Source organism: Pristiophorus japonicus, chromosome 5, assembly GCF_044704955.1.
Source record: "Pristiophorus japonicus isolate sPriJap1 chromosome 5, sPriJap1.hap1, whole genome shotgun sequence".
Taxonomy (NCBI): Eukaryota; Metazoa; Chordata; class Chondrichthyes; family Pristiophoridae; genus Pristiophorus; species Pristiophorus japonicus.
This window is the reverse complement of record NC_091981.1, coordinates 130,373,334-130,391,625: the sequence shown is the minus strand read 5'-3', so window position 1 is coordinate 130,391,625 and position 18,292 is coordinate 130,373,334. Positions and strand designations below refer to the sequence as shown.

The window sequence follows — 18,292 nt, the reverse complement described above, 5'->3', positions numbered from 1 at the left end:
CAACAGTATGCTTGCACCCGGTTACTGCAGGGTTTCCACAACAGCCCTATGGTATTTCACATGGCTTTACAAAGCCATTTGCGAGAATTACCTCCCCTGTCATCCACAGTCATCCAATATGTCGACGATATCCTGCTAGCTTCAAACACGGAAGAACAGCATGAACAAGATTTACGAGCTTTGCTGGACCACCTTTGGCTGAAAGGACATAAAGCCAGCATCGACAAAGCACAAATATCCCAAGAAGAGGTTGTATACCGAGATGCGGAGGAACTTCTTCACCCAGAGAGTGGTGAACCTGTGGAATTCTCTACCACAGAAAGTTGTTGAGGCCAATTCACTAAATATATTCAAAAAGGAGTTAGATGAGGTCCTTACTGCTAGGGGGATCAAGGGGTATGGCGAGAAAGCAGGAATGGGGTACTGAAGTTGAATGTTCAGCCATGAACTCATTGAATGGCGGTGCAGGCTAGAAGGGCCGAATGGCCTACTCCTGCACCTATTTTCTATGTTTCTATGTTTCTATGTATACCTGGGACAAAAGATTTCACAAGGAAAGAGAGAATTTACCCAGGATAGAACTTCAGCCATTCGGGCTGCTAAAAAAACCCACCACTATTCAGGAACTAAGGTCTTTTTTGGAATTGTGTAACTTTAACAGAAATTGGATTGACTCCTTCACACAACTTGCTCAGCCATTGAATGATATCTTAAAGGGGAAACGTGCCTCTAAAGAACCATCACCCTCACTAAGGAACAGCAAGAGGCCTTCCTGAGTTTGAAAAAGGCGCTGTGTTCAGCACTGGCTCTTGGAATCCCCGACAGTGGTAAGCCATTTACTCTGTTTGTCCATTGGAAAGAAGGATATATGGCAGCTATACTGACACAAGAACATGGGGATCGACAAAGACCTATTGGCTATTATTCGGCAAAACTGGATGCGGTAGCCCTCGGATGGGGAAGTTGCCCAAGGGCCATGAAAGCTACATGTCGAGCGGTAATGATCACTGCGGGTCTAGTCCTCGACCAAAAGCTGATTGTCAAGTGTCCCCACACCGTACATGCTTTGCTGTCTATGAATTGAATGTCTCAGGTGACGGCAGCTAGATGGACCCACTGGACAGCAGTTTTGGAAGCTCCTAATCTCCATATTGTCCGGGCCAGCCCGGTTAATCCTGCAACTATGCTCCCGATGTCAGATTCAAGGGAGCAAGAGGGGGGGAATGTGAAGAGCATGACTCCGTGGAGATTTTAAAAGAAACAGAAGAAGCAGCCTTAGCAGCAGAGGAGCCTCTGCACAACCCAGACCTCATCCTGTTTACAGATGGTTCCTCCTTTGTTGACAATGGTACCAGAAAAGCAGGATGGGCAGTTACAACCTTATATGAGGTAGTGGCAAAAGGATGTTTACCCTCAGGAACGTCAGCACAACAGGCCGAGTTATGGGCCCTGTCAGAAGTATGTTGAATAGCAGAAGGACAGACAGCTAATGTCTACACAGATTCGCGTTATGCTTTTGGAGTCGCTCATGACTTTGGTCTGTTATGGCGGAAAAGGGAATTCCTCACTGCTGCTGGTACACCTATCCGAAATGGAAAAGAAGTCTGAGACTTACTAGAGGCCATACAATTACCTCAGGAAGTGTCCATCCTGAAGTGTAAAGCCCATATCAAGGAAAATACCACGGAAGCACAGGGAAATGCCCTAGCTGACCAGGCAGCTAAAGATTCCGCCTCACAGGGTGTTCCTCCAGAAGAACCAACACAGATGTGCAGATTGAAAGCACTCAGGACTCTTGACATGAGACCTTCAAACAATGCAAGGCAAGTGCTCCCGAGAGGAAAAATGGACATGGATTGAGGCAGGAATTAAGCTATGTGAAGATGGTGTCTGGAGACAAAGAGTTACCGACTAGCCAGTCGCACCACAAGCGCTTATGCCTTTTTTAGCCCAACAGATCCACTCGTGGGGACACTTGGCCTCACAACAGATGATGGCACGGTTCCAGAAAAGCTGGTGGGGTCGGGGATTTAAAAACATGCCCAGCTGGTAACAGACCGCTGTGTGGTCTGCCAGAAAAATAATTCTGGACCCATCACGGTAATGCCCCAACTGAGGCCCCCTGCCCCTGTCCGACCATTCCAGCATCTGCAGGTTGATTATATATCTCTTCCTTCATGCCAAGGATACACTAACATTCTTGTCATGGTCGACAGATTCTCTAGATGGGTAGAAGCTGTCCCAACTAAAAGAGCCACAGCCAATCACACTGCAAAGGTCTTGTGTAAGGATTACATTCCCCGATGGGGAGTCCCGAGTAGCATTGACTCAGATCAGGGAACACACTTCACAGGTGCTGTCTGCCAAGAAGTCTGTAGGTTACTGAACATTATGTGAGATTTACACTGTCCTTATCATCCACAATCATCAGGACAAGTAGAGCGAATGAATCGAACTCTGAAACAACAGCTTGCCAAATATCACCAAGAAGGAACATCATGGCCCCAGGCACTACCAATAGTGCTATGTAGCATTAGGGCAACGCTTAACAGAACTACAGGTCTAAGCCCATTTGAAATTATAACAGGAAGACCCATGTCGCTGCCAGGAACTATCGATTTAAGGAAAGCTGATGTTCACTTAATGAATGACACTTTGTTATCATACTGTCAGAACCTAACCAACGCTATTAGTTCTGTTTCCCGACAGGTATCGGCAGCTTGGGGTAATCCACCCGAAGGAGGACACGACATCATCCCGGGAGTCTGGGTGTATGAGAAAAAATTGCATAAAGAACCTTTGGGTGCCAGGTGGGAGGGACCTTATCAAATGTTATTGACCACCCAGGCAGCTGTTAAAGTCCAAGGAAAGAAAGCCTGGATCCACGCTTCACACGTTAAACGAGCACCCGTAACTGAAGCTGAAATCCAGTAAGGACAATTACTTTTTGCCAAAATGTATAAATTTACTGTATTACTGATTGTAGGTATTCTAGGCATTTGCCTACTTCTTACTAGCCGAACCTCTGCACCAAAGGGAAATAGTAGAATACCAAGGGAATTACATGTAAATACCTTTTTATATATGTCATACATTTATGCCAAACAAGGTAACATTTCTAGTTGTTGGGTATGTGCGCTTATTCCTATTCACTCAAAGGGAGGGATTCCCTTGAGGCCAGTTCCCTTGAATATCTCGGAAATGGCTGAGTGGATAATTAATCAAAACAAAACAGGCAAGGCATTTCAGGATACGGAAAACTGGGCATGTAAATGGAAGTCAGCAGGTTACAATCTGACTACCTTTGAAGGGGGATACCAACCGTGCTACAATAATTCCAAACGGCCCCCATTTTTTGTTATCATTAATACAACGGGAATAGGAAGACCGGGGGAATCGGTGTGTCTGATTAGAAACATCAAAGGAGGCCAAAATATGGGGTATAGTAACTGCTCCCGGAATTATAATGTAATCAAGCCACGGAACCGTCCAAACTGGGCCAATGTGGGAATTCTTAACGCAACAGGGATTCTGAATAAAACAGATGGAAAAGTCTGGACAGGCCCCGGAGTGTTGCTGACAAAGAAACAGCTAACAATTATTGCCTATAATGGCACCTGTTGGGTTTGTGGCCACAAGGCCTACTCTTGGCTGCCCCAGAATTGGATGGGATCCTGCTATTTAGCCTACATTGTGCCTTATATGTATCATATAAAGTCACTGTCAGAACATTTACACCGTCCTAAGAGAGCTATCACAGAAACAGAGAGGTTCTTTGCCATTCTGATCCCCAGGTATGGGACCACCAGACTGGCAAGGGAATACATTCACATGGCATCCGTTGTGGAACGGGTAGCCAATGATACCTCAGAGGCCTTAGTTATAATTAATGCAGAAATGGTAGCAATCTGCACAGTAGCCCTACAGAATAGACTGGCCCTTGATTACATCCTGGCTGAAAAGGGAGGTACTTACACCCTACTCGGAACTGAGTGTTGCACATATATCCCAGATAGCTCCGAAGAAATTACCCACTTAGCGGAGCATATCCAAAAGGAGGTAGAAAAACTTAAGCAACCACCATCATTCACTTTGTGGAGCGGAGCCACTGAATGGCTAGGTTCAATAGGAACTTCATTGGTGGAAGGTTTAATTCTAGTCGTTGTAATTATTTTACTTTTATATTGTTTGTTTATGTTGATTTAATGTTGTTGCAACCAGGCGGCTGTAGCTGCTGTCCCGCATGTAAGACACCTTGCAGGTCCCAGCAGACCGTCTGTACGTGGCACAGGGGTATGTTATGCTTAAGGGAAGGTTGTTTACTGGTTGAATTAAGATATTGATTTGGATTAAATTGGAATAAGGTTAATTAACCTACTAAAACCAGACTTCCATTGTGGCCACGATGGAACTCGGGTTGGCGTAAATTTGTGTGGAAGCTACTAGTCCGGACATGTTGCGAAACACATCAACAAATTTTAGAAGGAAACTCTATTAACATGTATGAAATTATTTTTTAGAATGTTTAACCAGTGATACCTGATGTTTTATGATTCAGTTTGTGAAAGAATCAAAGGGGGGATTGATAGAGAATTCAAGCTCTGCAGCCCGGCTGCAGTTTTGAAAAAACACAGACCACATTGCATTAAGTCATCAATCAACTTGACATCTTAGGACCTTTGGGTAGCGAGCCAATTAAAGGTTAACAGACTATTAATTGAGCCAATAAGGTCAAAGAAGGCGAGTTCTTTTCTGTAAACTGATCAGGTATATAAACAGCCATTTTGGCCATGCGTTCTCAGAAGGACAAAGGCCTGGCTTAAAGCCAGAAGCTTGTTGCTGCTGCCAGCATAAAGTTACATTAAAACTACAACCGGAGTTCGTATTTCATTGGGAATTAAGAGATCTAACACAGAGTCAGCATGTATTTATGAAGGGGAAGTCATGTTTGACAAATTTGCTGGAGTTCTTTGAAGATATAACGAATAGGGTGGATAAAGGGGAACCAGTGGATGTGATGGATTTGGCATTTGACAAGGTGCACATAAAAGGTTACTGCACAAGATAAAAGTTCATGGGGTTGGGGGTAATATATTAGCATGGATAGAAGATTGGCCAACTAACAGAGAACAGAGAGTCGGGATAAATGGTTCATTCTCTGGTTGGCAACCAGTAACTAGTGGGTGCCGCAGGGATCAATGCTGGGACCCCAACTATTTACAATCTATATTAACAACTTGGAAGAAGGGACTGAATGTAACGTAGCCAAGTTTGCTGACGATACAAAGACGGGAGGAAAAGCAATGTGTGAGGAGGGCACAAAAAATCTGCAAAAGGACATAGACAGGCTAAGTGAATGGCAAAAAATTTGGCAGATGGAGTATAATGTTGGAAAGTGTGAGGTCATGCACTTTGGCAGAAAAAATCAAAGAGCAAGTTGTTATTTAAATGGACAGCGGGACCTAGAGTTACGTGTGCATGAAACACAAAAGGATAATATGCAGGTACAGCAAGTGATCAGGAAGGCCAATGGTATCTTGGCCTTTATTGCAAAGGGGATGAAGTATAAAAGCAGGGAAGTCTTACTGCAGCTATATAAGGTATTGGTGAGGCCATATCTGGAATACTGCGTGCAATTTTGGTTTCCATATTTAAGAAAGGATATACTTGCTTTGGAGGCAGATCAGAGAAGATTCACTAGGTTGATTCCGGAGATGAGGGGGTTGACTTAAGAGGAAAGGTTGAGTAGGTTGGGCCTCTACTCATTGGAATTCAGAAGAATGAGAGGTGATCTTATCGAAACGTATAAGATTATGAGGGGGCTTGACAAGGTGGATGCAGAGAGGATGTTTCCACTGATGGGGGAGACTAGAACTAGAGAACACGATCTTAGAATAAGGGGCCGCCCATTTAAAATAGTGATGAGGAGAAATTTCTTCTCTCAGAGGGTTGTAAATCTGTGAAATTTGCTGCCTCAATGAGCTGTAGAAGCTGGGACATTGAATAAATTTAAGACAGAAATAGGCAGTTTCTTAAACGATAAAGGGATAAGGGGTTATGGGGAGCGGGCGGGGAAGTGCAGCTGACTCCATGATCAGGTCAGCCACGATCTTACTGAATGGCAGAGCAGGCTCGAGGCCTACTCCTGCTCCTATTTCTTACGTTTTTATGTTCTTAGAATTTTTAATGCTACAATTTACTATATACAGCTTATTAAATCCACACAGTTCAGCCACACAGATCTTTACTTTACTTTTAAACCCTGTTTTGAAGAGTAATTATTTTATTTTTATGTGGATGATGAGTTGGCAGGGTGTTGAAATTCCTGCCTTTGCTGTCTCTGTAAATTTCAATGAGACTCCACATCACTCAGACACTAATGCAACAGGTGCACCACTTCCTCCTGCCAAATAAAGGTGAGTCAGATTCAAAACAGTTTCACCAGCCCCTCCTCCACTTCCTTGTCAGCGCACACACATACCCACACCCACACCCTTGTTAAGCCTGTGCCACATTCTACCACCAATCAGTTCTCTCATGTGGTTTTAATAATTATGGGGTATGCTCACGATGTGCGTGATTTTCCCTGAAAGTCCTAAATATGTCTGATACCCAGACAGATTATTTGTTATATTTATAGTATATCAATGTTTTCTTTGTCAAAGTATGTAATGAGGTGTTGGCAGTTTATATTAAAGTGATTCTGGGGTAGGAGTGAATGCTTTGCATGTACTAATTCTGTTAATACTCAAGTAGAAGGGAAAAGCCGATTCTGTTTGACCTGTTTTATATTTACCACCATAAACAGCAAATTCATCCATCCACTCGAACAGACTTTACCCAGATAGATTATAGTCTCAACAGATATGCCATCTATCACGTAACCACCTTTATGAGCAAGGATTTGCAAAGAATTCACAAAAGTTTACATTTTTTTAATAAAAAGTTTGAAACATGTAAACTGGAAACAATGATAGTGGCAAAATAATGAATTTTTAATCACACCAACATCTAACTTTAGATATTAACCCATTTTCTTTAAGCAATATTATCCTATATATTATTGATGAAGTCCGAGAATATGTGCTTTATTAAAGCACAATTTCAAGTCAGTGATGTGATGGTACATCACTGTGTTCCCCTTTTATTGAAAAACTGCTTAGTATCCTGGTGAAACCAGCTGGTTTCAGAATGCCTTTTCAGCCTAAGCATATGAATAATTGCATCCAAAGTCAGCTAGTGAAAGGTTACTCTTTTCAGACATCTCGAAGAGACAGTATTCCCATTGTTGACTTACTGTATAATAAATAAGGCAGGCTTCATTTTCACTTCACTCTTTTATGAAGTTTAGTACAGAAAATGAAGCAATCTTGCTTCCAAGAAAACAAATCAATCTTTTCCAGAAGATCATCCATTTTGTTTCCTAGAGATTTTCTTGCATTTACATCAATACAGATATCGGCCTAGAAATTTGATTCGGGAGGTGGCAACCGTCAACTACGCAGCTCACTGACACACCAAATGCCCCAATTATCCCCCCAACGTACACCCCTGACTGCAATGGAACTGAATAACGGGTGGCCCATCCGATTACCTGTCCCACCCCCCCATTTATGCACTACCGTTCGAGAAGAATTTCCAGGCCATAGAGTGAAAACATACCAAGAGGAGCACAAAAAGCAACATCATTGTGATATTTTGCTAAATTAGTTGATCTCAAAATTTTTGGTGCTTCATCAAACAAATTTCCAGCAGCTCACGAACAAAAGAATCAAAATGACCCTAAAGAGAAAGCCACAGGGCCCTGGTCATCATTTATTTCTTCCTTGTAGTAATTGTAACATAACCCAGGTAATATTATCAATGCATAGACCTTAGTTGAAAAACAATTGCTAGTAATTAATGCCCAATGCGAACAATAACAAAACCCCTGTGAGAATTAGAAACATGCTGTTAACATCAGTCTAATTGCTATTCCAATCCAGTCGCCCTCTTCACAGCCGTCACTCCCCTGCACCAGCGCGCGCTGTACCTTGAAGTGGTATGCATCTGTACGCCGCTCCTTTGAAGGCCCCAACCTGCTGATGGTCCTTGCAGGTCGGGCCACCATGCCAAATGCTGGGTCGGGCCTCCGCACGCCACTCCTTTGAAGGCCCTGAACCAAGCCGGTGATTGGAACATGGACAGGTACAGCAGGAGCGGCAAGGTCGGGGCGCAGGAGCGGCAAGATTTCATGGAGCGATGTGATCGAGGCCCAGGAGAGGCGTGAGTTCGGGGCCCAGAAGTGGCGAGGGCCCAGGGGCAGCACGGGCCAGTCCACACTGCAACATGTGTGCGCACTAGGTCCGTGCAGCAGAGCTGGTCTCCAGTCACCCTGGTTAATCCTTGCCACTGGACCAAGACCTAGCTCTGTCAAGCCCGTGTGATGGCTGGTGTGCAACGACCACCATATGTTAAAAAAGTCCACGCACAGGCATCTTCAACATGCAGTGCGGGAGCTGGAATATTAGGTCCTTCATTGAAAGACCTGTAAACTTATCCCTTTTTGGCATGGAAGCAAGTCATTCTCGATACGAGGGATTGCCTATGATGATGATGAATGACTATTGCTTTTCAGTGCACACTGACATCTTATGAATTTGCCCTGATGTCAGCAAATGCAACTTTCATTCCCATGTTGGGGACTATTAGCACTGTTTTACTCGAGTTTTTATGGCCAATTTTTTTTATACCAACAATTTAGTAGTAATCTGAACAAGAGAAGAAGACACAGCATCACTGCACCTGTCCCTCGCAGACACAAGGTCAAAAACTAGCACTGAGTGTAATGTAGAGGGTAGTGTTGATGCGGGATCTGCATAGGGTGAGGCACCAGGCACGGGTGGGTTGCAGCAAGGCCAGGGGGATAAGGTAGCTCGGGGACAAGCTCCCCGGAAGGCGAGTTTGCCTGCAACATTGGACGGAGCTTTGCGCAGGCTGGAATTGATGGAAAACTCCTGGAGAGACTGTGTCGCCCCAGCTATTTTGCCGCGTATGATAGGCGATGTTGCGGCTGCCATTGCAGTACAGACGGAAGTGACCGAACATCTCAGCGCTGCACCAGAAGCACAAACGGCTGTCCTGCAGTCTCAGGTTGCTGCCAACCAAGCTCAGACTGCTGCCATTGTGGCTGAGCTTACCACTGTTGAACGGGGCTTGCAGGTTATTGCAGCAGGCCAACAATCTGTCCTCGAACAGATTGCTAGGAATGCTAAGGTGGAACAGTGGAGCAGGGCCCTGTTCCCACCATTACCACTCCACCATCACCATCATAGGCAGTCCCTCGGAATCAATGAAGACTTGCGTCCACTCTAAAAATGAGTCCTTAGCTGACTGAACAGTCCAAAATGAGAACCACAGACCCTGTCACAGGTGGAACAGATAGTCGTTGAGGGAAAGGGTGGGTGGGACTGGTTTGCCGCAAGCTTTTTCCGCTGCCTGTGCTTGAGTTCTGCATGCTCTTGGCGATGAGACTCAAGGTGCTCAGCACCCTCCCAGATTCACTTCCTCCACTTCGGGCGGTCTTTGGCCAGGGACTCCCAGGTGTCAGTGGGGATGTTGCACTTATCAGGGAGGCTTTGAGGGTGTCCTTGTAATGTTTCCTCTGCCCACCTTTGGCTCGTTTGCCGTGAAGGAATTCCGAGTAGAGCGCTTGATTTGGGAGTCTCGTGTCTGGCATGTGAACAATGTGGCCTGCCCAGTGGAGCTGATCAAGTGTGGTCAGTGCTTCAATGCTGGGGATGTTGGCCTGGTCGAGGACGCTAACATTGGTGTATCTGTCCTCCCAGGGGATTTGCAGGATCTTGTGGAGACATCGTTGGTGGTATTTCTCCAGCGACTTGAGGTGTCTACTGTACATGGTCCATGTCTCTGAACCATACAGGAGGGCGGATATTACTGCAGCCCTGTAGACCAGGAGCTTGGTGGCAGTTTTGAGGGTCTGGTCTTCAAACACTCTTTTCCTCAGGCAGCCGAACACTGCACTGGGGTGCACTGGAGACGGTGTTGAATCTCGTCGTCAATGTCTGCTCTTGTTGATAAGAGGCTCCTAAGGTATGGGAAATAGTCCACATTGTCCAGGGCCGCATCGTGGATCTTGATGACTAGGGGACAGTGCTGTGCAGTGGGGATAGGTTGATGGAGGACCTTTGTCTTACGGGTGTTTAGTGTAAGGCCCATGCTTTCATATGCCTCAGTGAATATGTTGACTATGACTTGGAGTTCAGCCTCTGTATGTATGCAGATGCAGGCATCGTCCGCGTACTGTAGCTCGACGGCAGAGGTTGGGGTGATTTTGGATCTGGCCTGGAGATGACGAAGGTTGAACAGGTTCCCACTGGTTCTGTAGTTTAGTTCCACTCCAGCGGGGAGCTTGTTGAGTGTGAGGTGGAGCATTGCAGTGAGGAAGATTGAGAAGAGGTTTGGCGCGATGACAGAGCCCTGCTTGACCTCGGTCCAGATGCAGATTGGGTCTGTAATGGATCCATTGACAAGGATCACGGCCTGCATGTCATCATGGAGCAGGCGGAGGATGTTGCTGAAAATTTGGGGGCATCCGAAACAGAGGAGTACGCTCCATAGACCCTCGTGGTTGATCGTGCCAAAGGCCTTTGTAAGGTTGAAGAAGGCCATGTACAAAGGCTGGTGCTGTTCCCTGCATTTTTCTTGCAGCTGTCGCGCTGTAAAGATCATGCCCGTTGTGCCCTATAGGGGTCGAAATCTCCTCAGCCACAGGGAGAAGACGATTGACGTGCCCTTGCCACTACCTGTCAATCATCTAGCCCAGACTGCCACCGCCCATGTTGAGATGCTGCAGTCTACTGCCGGGCCTTCTAGGTCCTGAGCTGCTTGAATTCATCCTGCAAGGCACTAAAGCAAGAAAGGGCATCTGAACAACAGGCACTAAGGGATTGCACAAGGGTGATTAGTTGATATAGTATGTGTGAACTGATTCTTGATGAATTTAATAATTTTCTTTGGAATCTTTGTTTTATGGTGACTCTCATTTCAGCTTTGTGACCAGGAGGACGCTGTGATATTCTGTGACAGAGGGATGGCATGATGGGTATGTGTTGAACAATAGGGATCTGGGGTTTCATTCACTTGAATCGGAATCTGATGAGGCATTCGTGGACAGCTGAAGGCAGATTTGCTGCCTGCCTCCTTCCTTCCTCCTTGTCCTCCTCCTCTTCCTCATCTTCCTGAGGTGTTCCCGCAATCATTTCTGGCGAGGGCTGCGTCCTCATGATGGCCAAGCTGTGAAACTCACAGCAGACCATTAAGTGCTGCCATGCGGTCAAGGCAGTGGAACCATTACTTCAGCAACCCAATGGTCTGCTCAATGATTTTCCTGGTGGCTGCATTGTTTTCATTATATGAGTGGTGGGGTTGCAGAGGGGAGTCATCAGCCAGGGGCAGAGTGGATAGCCCCTGTCTCCGAGCAGAACAACTGCAGATTAAGTAAGTGGTAGCCTTTGCAGTTATGGAGGATCTCAGGATTGTTATGCGGTGCCCGCAAAGCAATGTGTGTGCAGTTGATAGCGCCCCACCTGGCAAATCCACATGTGTGGCCCTCCTGCTTCTCTCTACTCAAAGAGGAAAGTGTAATCCCTTCTTCTGGTGTAGGGAGCCTCAGTGACCTCCCAGAAGCAGCAATGGATGGCACTTGGTAGCTATGCCTCCTGCTGTAGTCTGGAAGGATCCACTGGCGAAGAAATTGAGGACAATGGTGACTTTGAGGGCTACTGGGAGAGCTGTGTTTGCCCTGCTCTGAGGCTGGAGGTCTAGTTGCATTAAGTGGCCTCCTTGGTGAGGCGGAGCCTCCTAATACATTGCTTCTCGCTTAAATGGAGATAAGAGAAGTGCTATGGGAAGACCCTAGGTGTGTAAGACCACCTGTTCAGAGCCCCACTGGCCCTCCTCCTCTCCCCTCTGTGGGCTTCTCCTCTTCTTCACTGCCTTCGCTCCTTCCCTAAGATACTCGAGCACAAGTGGTCTATAGTAGAGCTCTCATGACTGTGAGCAAGTGTTGCGAGCGGAAGCCTTTAAATAAGAATGAAGGTGTTCTCCACTTGCCTCAACATGCCCTGTTACCTTAGGACCTTGAAAGAAGTTTAGAAAGCTGCTGGAGTTGCAGGAAGTTCCACAGAGCTATTCAAACTGAAGAAACCTTTCAGCTACAAGTAGTTGCTGATGATGCCTTTAAATACAACTGCTGGAGCCTCCTTCCTGCTTGTCAACACTTGCTCAGTTGGTCGTAGTTAAGACATGCTGGTAAGTGGAGCGACACAGTTGAAAATGGCAGATCTGGTGTCAAGTGAGCGTTGTACATTCACTAACATCACGATCTGCATAATCTAACATCATTTTCGCAAGCACGGCCATCGGGAGCGCCTGACTAATGCCGGCTGCCGCTCGACCCACTGGCCATGGGCGAAAATGTGGCAGCCGCCATTTTTTCTCCAAATAAGGTGGTAATGGCCTGCGCTAAACTCCTGAAGTATTAGCCCAATAGCTATATCTTCCTGAAGTCTTTTACAGTCCTCCTCATTGTTTCCCAAGAATTTCACTTTTGTAAGGTCTGCATGTTGAGACTGCTCCCTTTACTAAGTCCAAATCATCTCTCTGTATGGAAAACGAAAGTGGAGCCAGTACCTACTCCTACGGTACACCTCAACCAACCCTTCTCCAGTACGAGTAACACCCGTTTACCTTACCGCTTTGTTTTCTGTATGTCAACCAAACTCATATCCAGACATTTTCACTTGCTGAATTTTAAAGAAAAAACTTGCATTTACATACTGCTTTTCATGTCCATAGGATGTCTCAAAGTGCTTCACAGCCAATTGAATACTTTAAGTGTAATCACTGGTGTACTGTAGGGAACCATGGCAACCAATTTATGCACCACAATGAGCTAAATGACCAGATAATCTATTTTGATGGTAGTGGTTCAGGGATAAATATTGGCCAACGCACTTGGAAAACACCCCTTTAAATTGTGCCATAGGATCTTTTATGTCCGCCCATGAGGGCAGGTATGGCCTCGGTTTAAAGTTGCATCCAAAAAACAGTGCCTGACAGTGCAGCACTCTCTCAGTACTACACTGAAATATCAGCCACTTGAATCTATAACATATTGACTCAAAGGCAAGAGTGTTACCACCAAGCCATGGCTGACACATGAATTTTTCTAACAAGATCTTAATAACTGTATAATAAATAGACCACCATTTGCTAACACATCACAGTACTTTTCGACAAAAAAAAGTCAGTCAGCTGATCAACAGCATCATAGATGAGGGCATGTATCAATAACATTTTTAGTGCATAAAAATACTACAGGTTGAACATCCCTTATCCGGGACTCCCTTATCCGACACCACCCCTCGTCCAGCACCATTCCCAGTCACCGGGAATGCGCAGAACTCCAACATGAACAAATTGAAGTCCTTCCTTGCTGCTGACTCCTGCAATCGCTGGCCTGACCCTGCGATCCACCGCCCCACCCCCACCTACCCCCGCCACGATCTCTCTGCCGCACTCCCTGCCCCAAGCCAGCCAGCCCCAATATCCCCTTGCTCAGTACCTGTACCATCCAATTTAACATGACCTCCCCTCATCCGGCAAAATCCCTTATCCGGAACAGGCCAGGGCCCGAGGGTGCCGCATAAGAGAGGTTCAACCTGTATAAGGATTTCAACTGAATGCTTTCGCCTCTTCCATTTTTAGAACTTATTTTCCCCTTGTTTTTACTCTTCAAGCACTATTTGTTAATCGAGAAGGCAAGCAGAGAGCTTACTCCTGAGCGTCTACAATACTGCTTTATAACTGGCTACTAAGAGATGTCTCCCCTGATGTTACATCTGAGATCAGGAAGTCTGCTCACTTGAGGAATCAGTGCAGGCATGATAAATTGAAATGTTTAATAAGGCACAGTGTACAGTTCTTCACAAAGGGGAAAGTATTTTGGAAAAAAGGCTATTAACTGCATTTGATATATTCCAGTTTCTGTCTGAAAGTCGAAACAGAAAAGGATATTGTCTTTTAATACAGGCTGCAATGACACATAAAGAATTTCCCAGTGAAACAATGAATGCAGTTAAGCCCGATATAACCCAACAAAACCGCACTGTGTTCCTATTAACAAGCGGAATACTGTCCATGTCTCATGCAACTGTAAAAAATTAGATTTTAATGAAGGCTCACCTTCAAAATCCTGCTGAAACTCTTCTGGACCACCGGCTGAATGTGGTAACTGTCTTCAGTTAGAATGACATGAGTTGCAGTTGAGTGTTTCTGGACTAATTCGATGCCATCAAAATCATCTCCCTTCCTTAAACTGCAAACTATTCCATCCTGGATAGGAAAGGGAAGAGCATACAGATATCTTAATCCACAATCCCAAAACATGCAGCCTGAGCTTGACTACACTGTTAGGAATGAAGTTACAGATCACTATAAAATATCCCTGCACTGTAACTATTCAAAGTGCTTTGTCATGTCTGAATATCAGTAATACGGACACTCGGATACTTTTTTTTTTAAATCACATTCTTCCGAGGAGGCAAATGCACAATCTCATAGTGTAGTCTGATGCTCAGCTCAGATGTTTTATTTTCTGCTGATAGACCCTTTTCCTGTTAATGTACAAAGGCAGTACAATCACTCAGAAACTCCTGGAACAGTTGGCCAAGCAGCTCTTTGAGGGAGGGGAATGAACTGAAGCTCTTCAAAATAATTAATTGCTGTAAAAATATGCCATTTGTCCAAGCAAATTGATTGTGAAATATTTACTTTTACGCAATCCATTTTTTGCTTCCTACTCTGCCATTTGAGGAAAGCAACAGTATCCAGAGGAATCAGTTATTGTGAAAGTACTTTCTTGGCATTAGTTCAATCTTACATCTAAAATATAAGTGTCCAGCTCCAGGACTGATTCACAAAAGCCACCAGAGGAAACTGTGAAAGTAAGACACTGAAACATGGTGGGATTTTGAAAACATAGGGATGGATTTCCCACCCGCTGCCCCCACCCCACCCCGAGTAGACATCGGTCTGTTGGCATCCATTTTGAGATCCGAGCCTCACTTGTATCGAGAGGGTGGGCTAAGGCCGGAATTCAAGGTGATATGCCCAGGAGTTAAAATTGACCCCAGAATATGAGTGTCGAAGGAGTCACAGGTAACGATGTAATTTGACAATAGGGAGCAGAGATGCTGCAGAAGTCAGCCCCCGGCACAAGAGCTTCAGGACTCAGATCTCAGAGGTTCTGCTCTAAAAGGAAGGATGCTGGATGAACATCTTGGGCGTCAGGTACAGTACTGGCATAAATACCCAGGATTTCTGATGGACCATGTTGTCTCTCATTCACCCGTCATTTACAAACCTTAGCCACTTTGGGGGAGACGCTTCTTCCACCTACCTCAGTTCCACCAGAATTCATCATACATGTTAGAAGGGGTTGAAATCTGGCGTTTTGAGATCTGCCCGCAGAAATCCGTCATTTCTCCTCAAAATGTGAATCAATATTTCAGTTTCTGAGTTATGGTTCATGGGTGGACTGAAGTATCATACCCAAGCACCCTGGTCCATTAATCTACTTATAACATTTTGGGGTGGCATTTCTATAGCGATCTCGCATCATAACTTCATTGGCAGATTGGAGAAACCCTGGAGAAATAGTGTTGGAGTGGGAGACAGGAGAATCACTGTGGAAATTTCACCCATTTGTGTTTTTACAGTTTTCCAATATTTCCCTTTAAGTTACGACTGGATAATGGAAGAAGCATTATTTAGATTATTCTGCATGTGAGCTGCCTCACACTGCTCTCCAGAAGGTACTAGCCGCCAGTTAAAAATCAACTAAGTGAAACACCAATTGGAAGCTAAGTGCTAACCTAGAGGAACAAAGGGAGAATCAACAGAGTGCTCCAATTGAATGATTTGTAGAGACACTTTGATGAGCAGCATTAGCAGAGATCTTGCCTGTCTGACCTGAGCTAAGACATGGTGGGGTAGAAATTGCCCTCTGCCCGAAATGGGGCGCACCTACTGTTTTTTAAAGTTTTTCTCCGCCCCAGTCCATGGGGCGGAGATACCGGAGAAATTCAGCACTTCGTTTTTTTCCTCCGTAGTGCGGTGTTCCGGTCGGGTGAGGAGCAAAAGTACCCTCACAGTGGGTCTGGGCCTCGATCAGTCATCAACACCACGCTGATGATGTCAGCGTCTCTCCATTTCAGTTAAAGGGGAAGGCTGCTGCAAGCTCTGTAGCCACGTCAGTGGCGCCCACTGGGCCACCAGGGAGGGTTTCGGCTGGGCCAGCAGCCTGGCACCAAGAGGGGGTGCCAGGCTGCCTGTTGGCGGCTCGGCCGAACGCGGGGACATAATTGTCAAGCCGACATGGCAGTCGACCAACAAAAAAAAATAACATGGCGGCCGCAGCAGTGCACCCTCCCCTTTAAGGGCAGCAATGCTGCCATTTCACAGAGAGTGCACCAACAGCAAAAGCTGCTGGGAGCACCGGCCTTCATTTTTATTTAAAGGCTTCTGCTCACAACACTTGCTCACAGTCATGGATGCTTGACTGGCAGTCCTCCTTGTGCTAGAGTATCTTTGGGAGAGGGAGCGCAGGCAGCGGAGAGGAGAAGATCCACACAGAGGGAGGAGAAGGGCCAGGAGGCCTCTCAACAGAAGGCCTTACCCATGTAGGGTATTCAGAAAGCAGTTCTCTTATCTCCAATTAAGCGAGGAACAGTGTATTTGGAGGTGGTCACAGAACTTCTGCCACCTCCTGCAATCAGTACTCCAGCTTCAGAGCAGGGTGAACACCACTCTCCCCGTGGTCCTCAGGGAGACTGTATCCGTCAATTTCTTCATCATCCTTCCAATCTGCAGCTAGCATCTCCAAGTTCGCCATCCATTGCTGCATCCGGGAGGTCACAGAGGCTCTCTACACCAGGAGAAGGGACTTCATTTTCTTCACTTTGAGCAGAGAGAAACAGGAGGATCGCGCATGTGGCTTTGCCAGGATAGCAACATTCCCCATGGTGTAGGACACCATTGACTGCAGACAGATGGCTTTGCAGGTGCTGCATTACAATCATGAGATCTTCCATAATTGCAAAGGCTACCACTCACTTAATGCATAGTGCTTCCTAATGGTCAATGCTACTACCCTGGCTTCAGTCATAATGGCTTGATCCTGCATCAATTCGGTGTACCAGCAACCTTTCAGCCGCCACGTCAACCCGAGGGGCTGCTCGGAGACAAGGACTAGCTGCTCTGAAAATGGCTGATGACTCCCCTCTGTAACGCCAATCTAGTGCCCAGCACTCATATAATGAGTGTCATGCTGCCACCAGGAATATCATCGAGCAGAGCATCAGGCTGCTGAAGCAACTATTCCACTGCCTTCGTCGCTCGACAGAGTGGATGTCTCATTTCGTGGCGGTCTGCTGTATGCTTCACAACTTAGTCATCATGAGGATGCTGCTCTTGCCAGCAGAGATTGTGGGACCACCTCAGGAAGAGGATGAGGTAGAGGAGGAGGAGGAAGAGATCGAGGGGGAAGGAAGGAGGTAGGCAGCAAATCCGCCTTTGGCACGGGGTGCCTGTGAACGCCTCATCAGACTCGGATTCCAGCGAATGAAACCCCAGATGCCTGTTGCTCACCACATACCCACCATACCATCCCTCTGTCACAGACTATCACAGTGTCCCCCTGGGCACAAAGCTGAAATGAGGGACAAAGATTCCAAACAAAATTAATAAATTTATCACTACTCAAATTCACATTACAATGTCAAATAATGACCCTTGTGCAATCTCTTAGTGCCTGTCGTTCGGTGCCCTTTCCTGCTCTAGTGCTCCGACAAAGTGCTCCCCCACTCATCATCATCATCATCATAGGCAGTCCCTCAAAATCGAGGAAGACACGGTTAATTAAGAACCTTGCAGTAAAGGAGCCTCTGGGATGCAGTGATCATAATATGATCGAATTTAATATTGAGTTTGAGAGTGATTTAGTTATGTACAAAACTAGGATCTTAAATCTGAACAAAGCAAACTATGCAGATACGAGAGGCGAGTTGGCCAAGGTAGGTTGGAAAACTAGATTAAAAGATATGATTGTAGATATCAAATGGTAAACCTTTAAAAGAAATAATTCGTAATTCACACGAATATACATTCCCTTAAGGAATAAAAACCCTATGGGAAAGACTCTAAAAGTGCGTTCTTAGATGACTGAACA

The 18,292-nt window shown here is 45.8% G+C and overlaps 1 protein-coding gene across 1 annotated transcript in view; it reads right to left on the bottom strand.

Annotated features, from left to right (window-relative positions):
• The window catches only part of LOC139264109 (rap guanine nucleotide exchange factor 5-like), a 172,259-nt gene that overhangs the window by 98,621 nt on the left and 55,346 nt on the right, over window positions 1-18,292 (bottom strand). Inside the window, exon 5 of the mRNA XM_070880200.1 lies at window positions 14,248-14,397. Within this exon, the coding sequence (XP_070736301.1) occupies window positions 14,248-14,397 (150 nt within the window). The remainder of the gene's footprint in view (window positions 1-14,247; window positions 14,398-18,292) is intronic.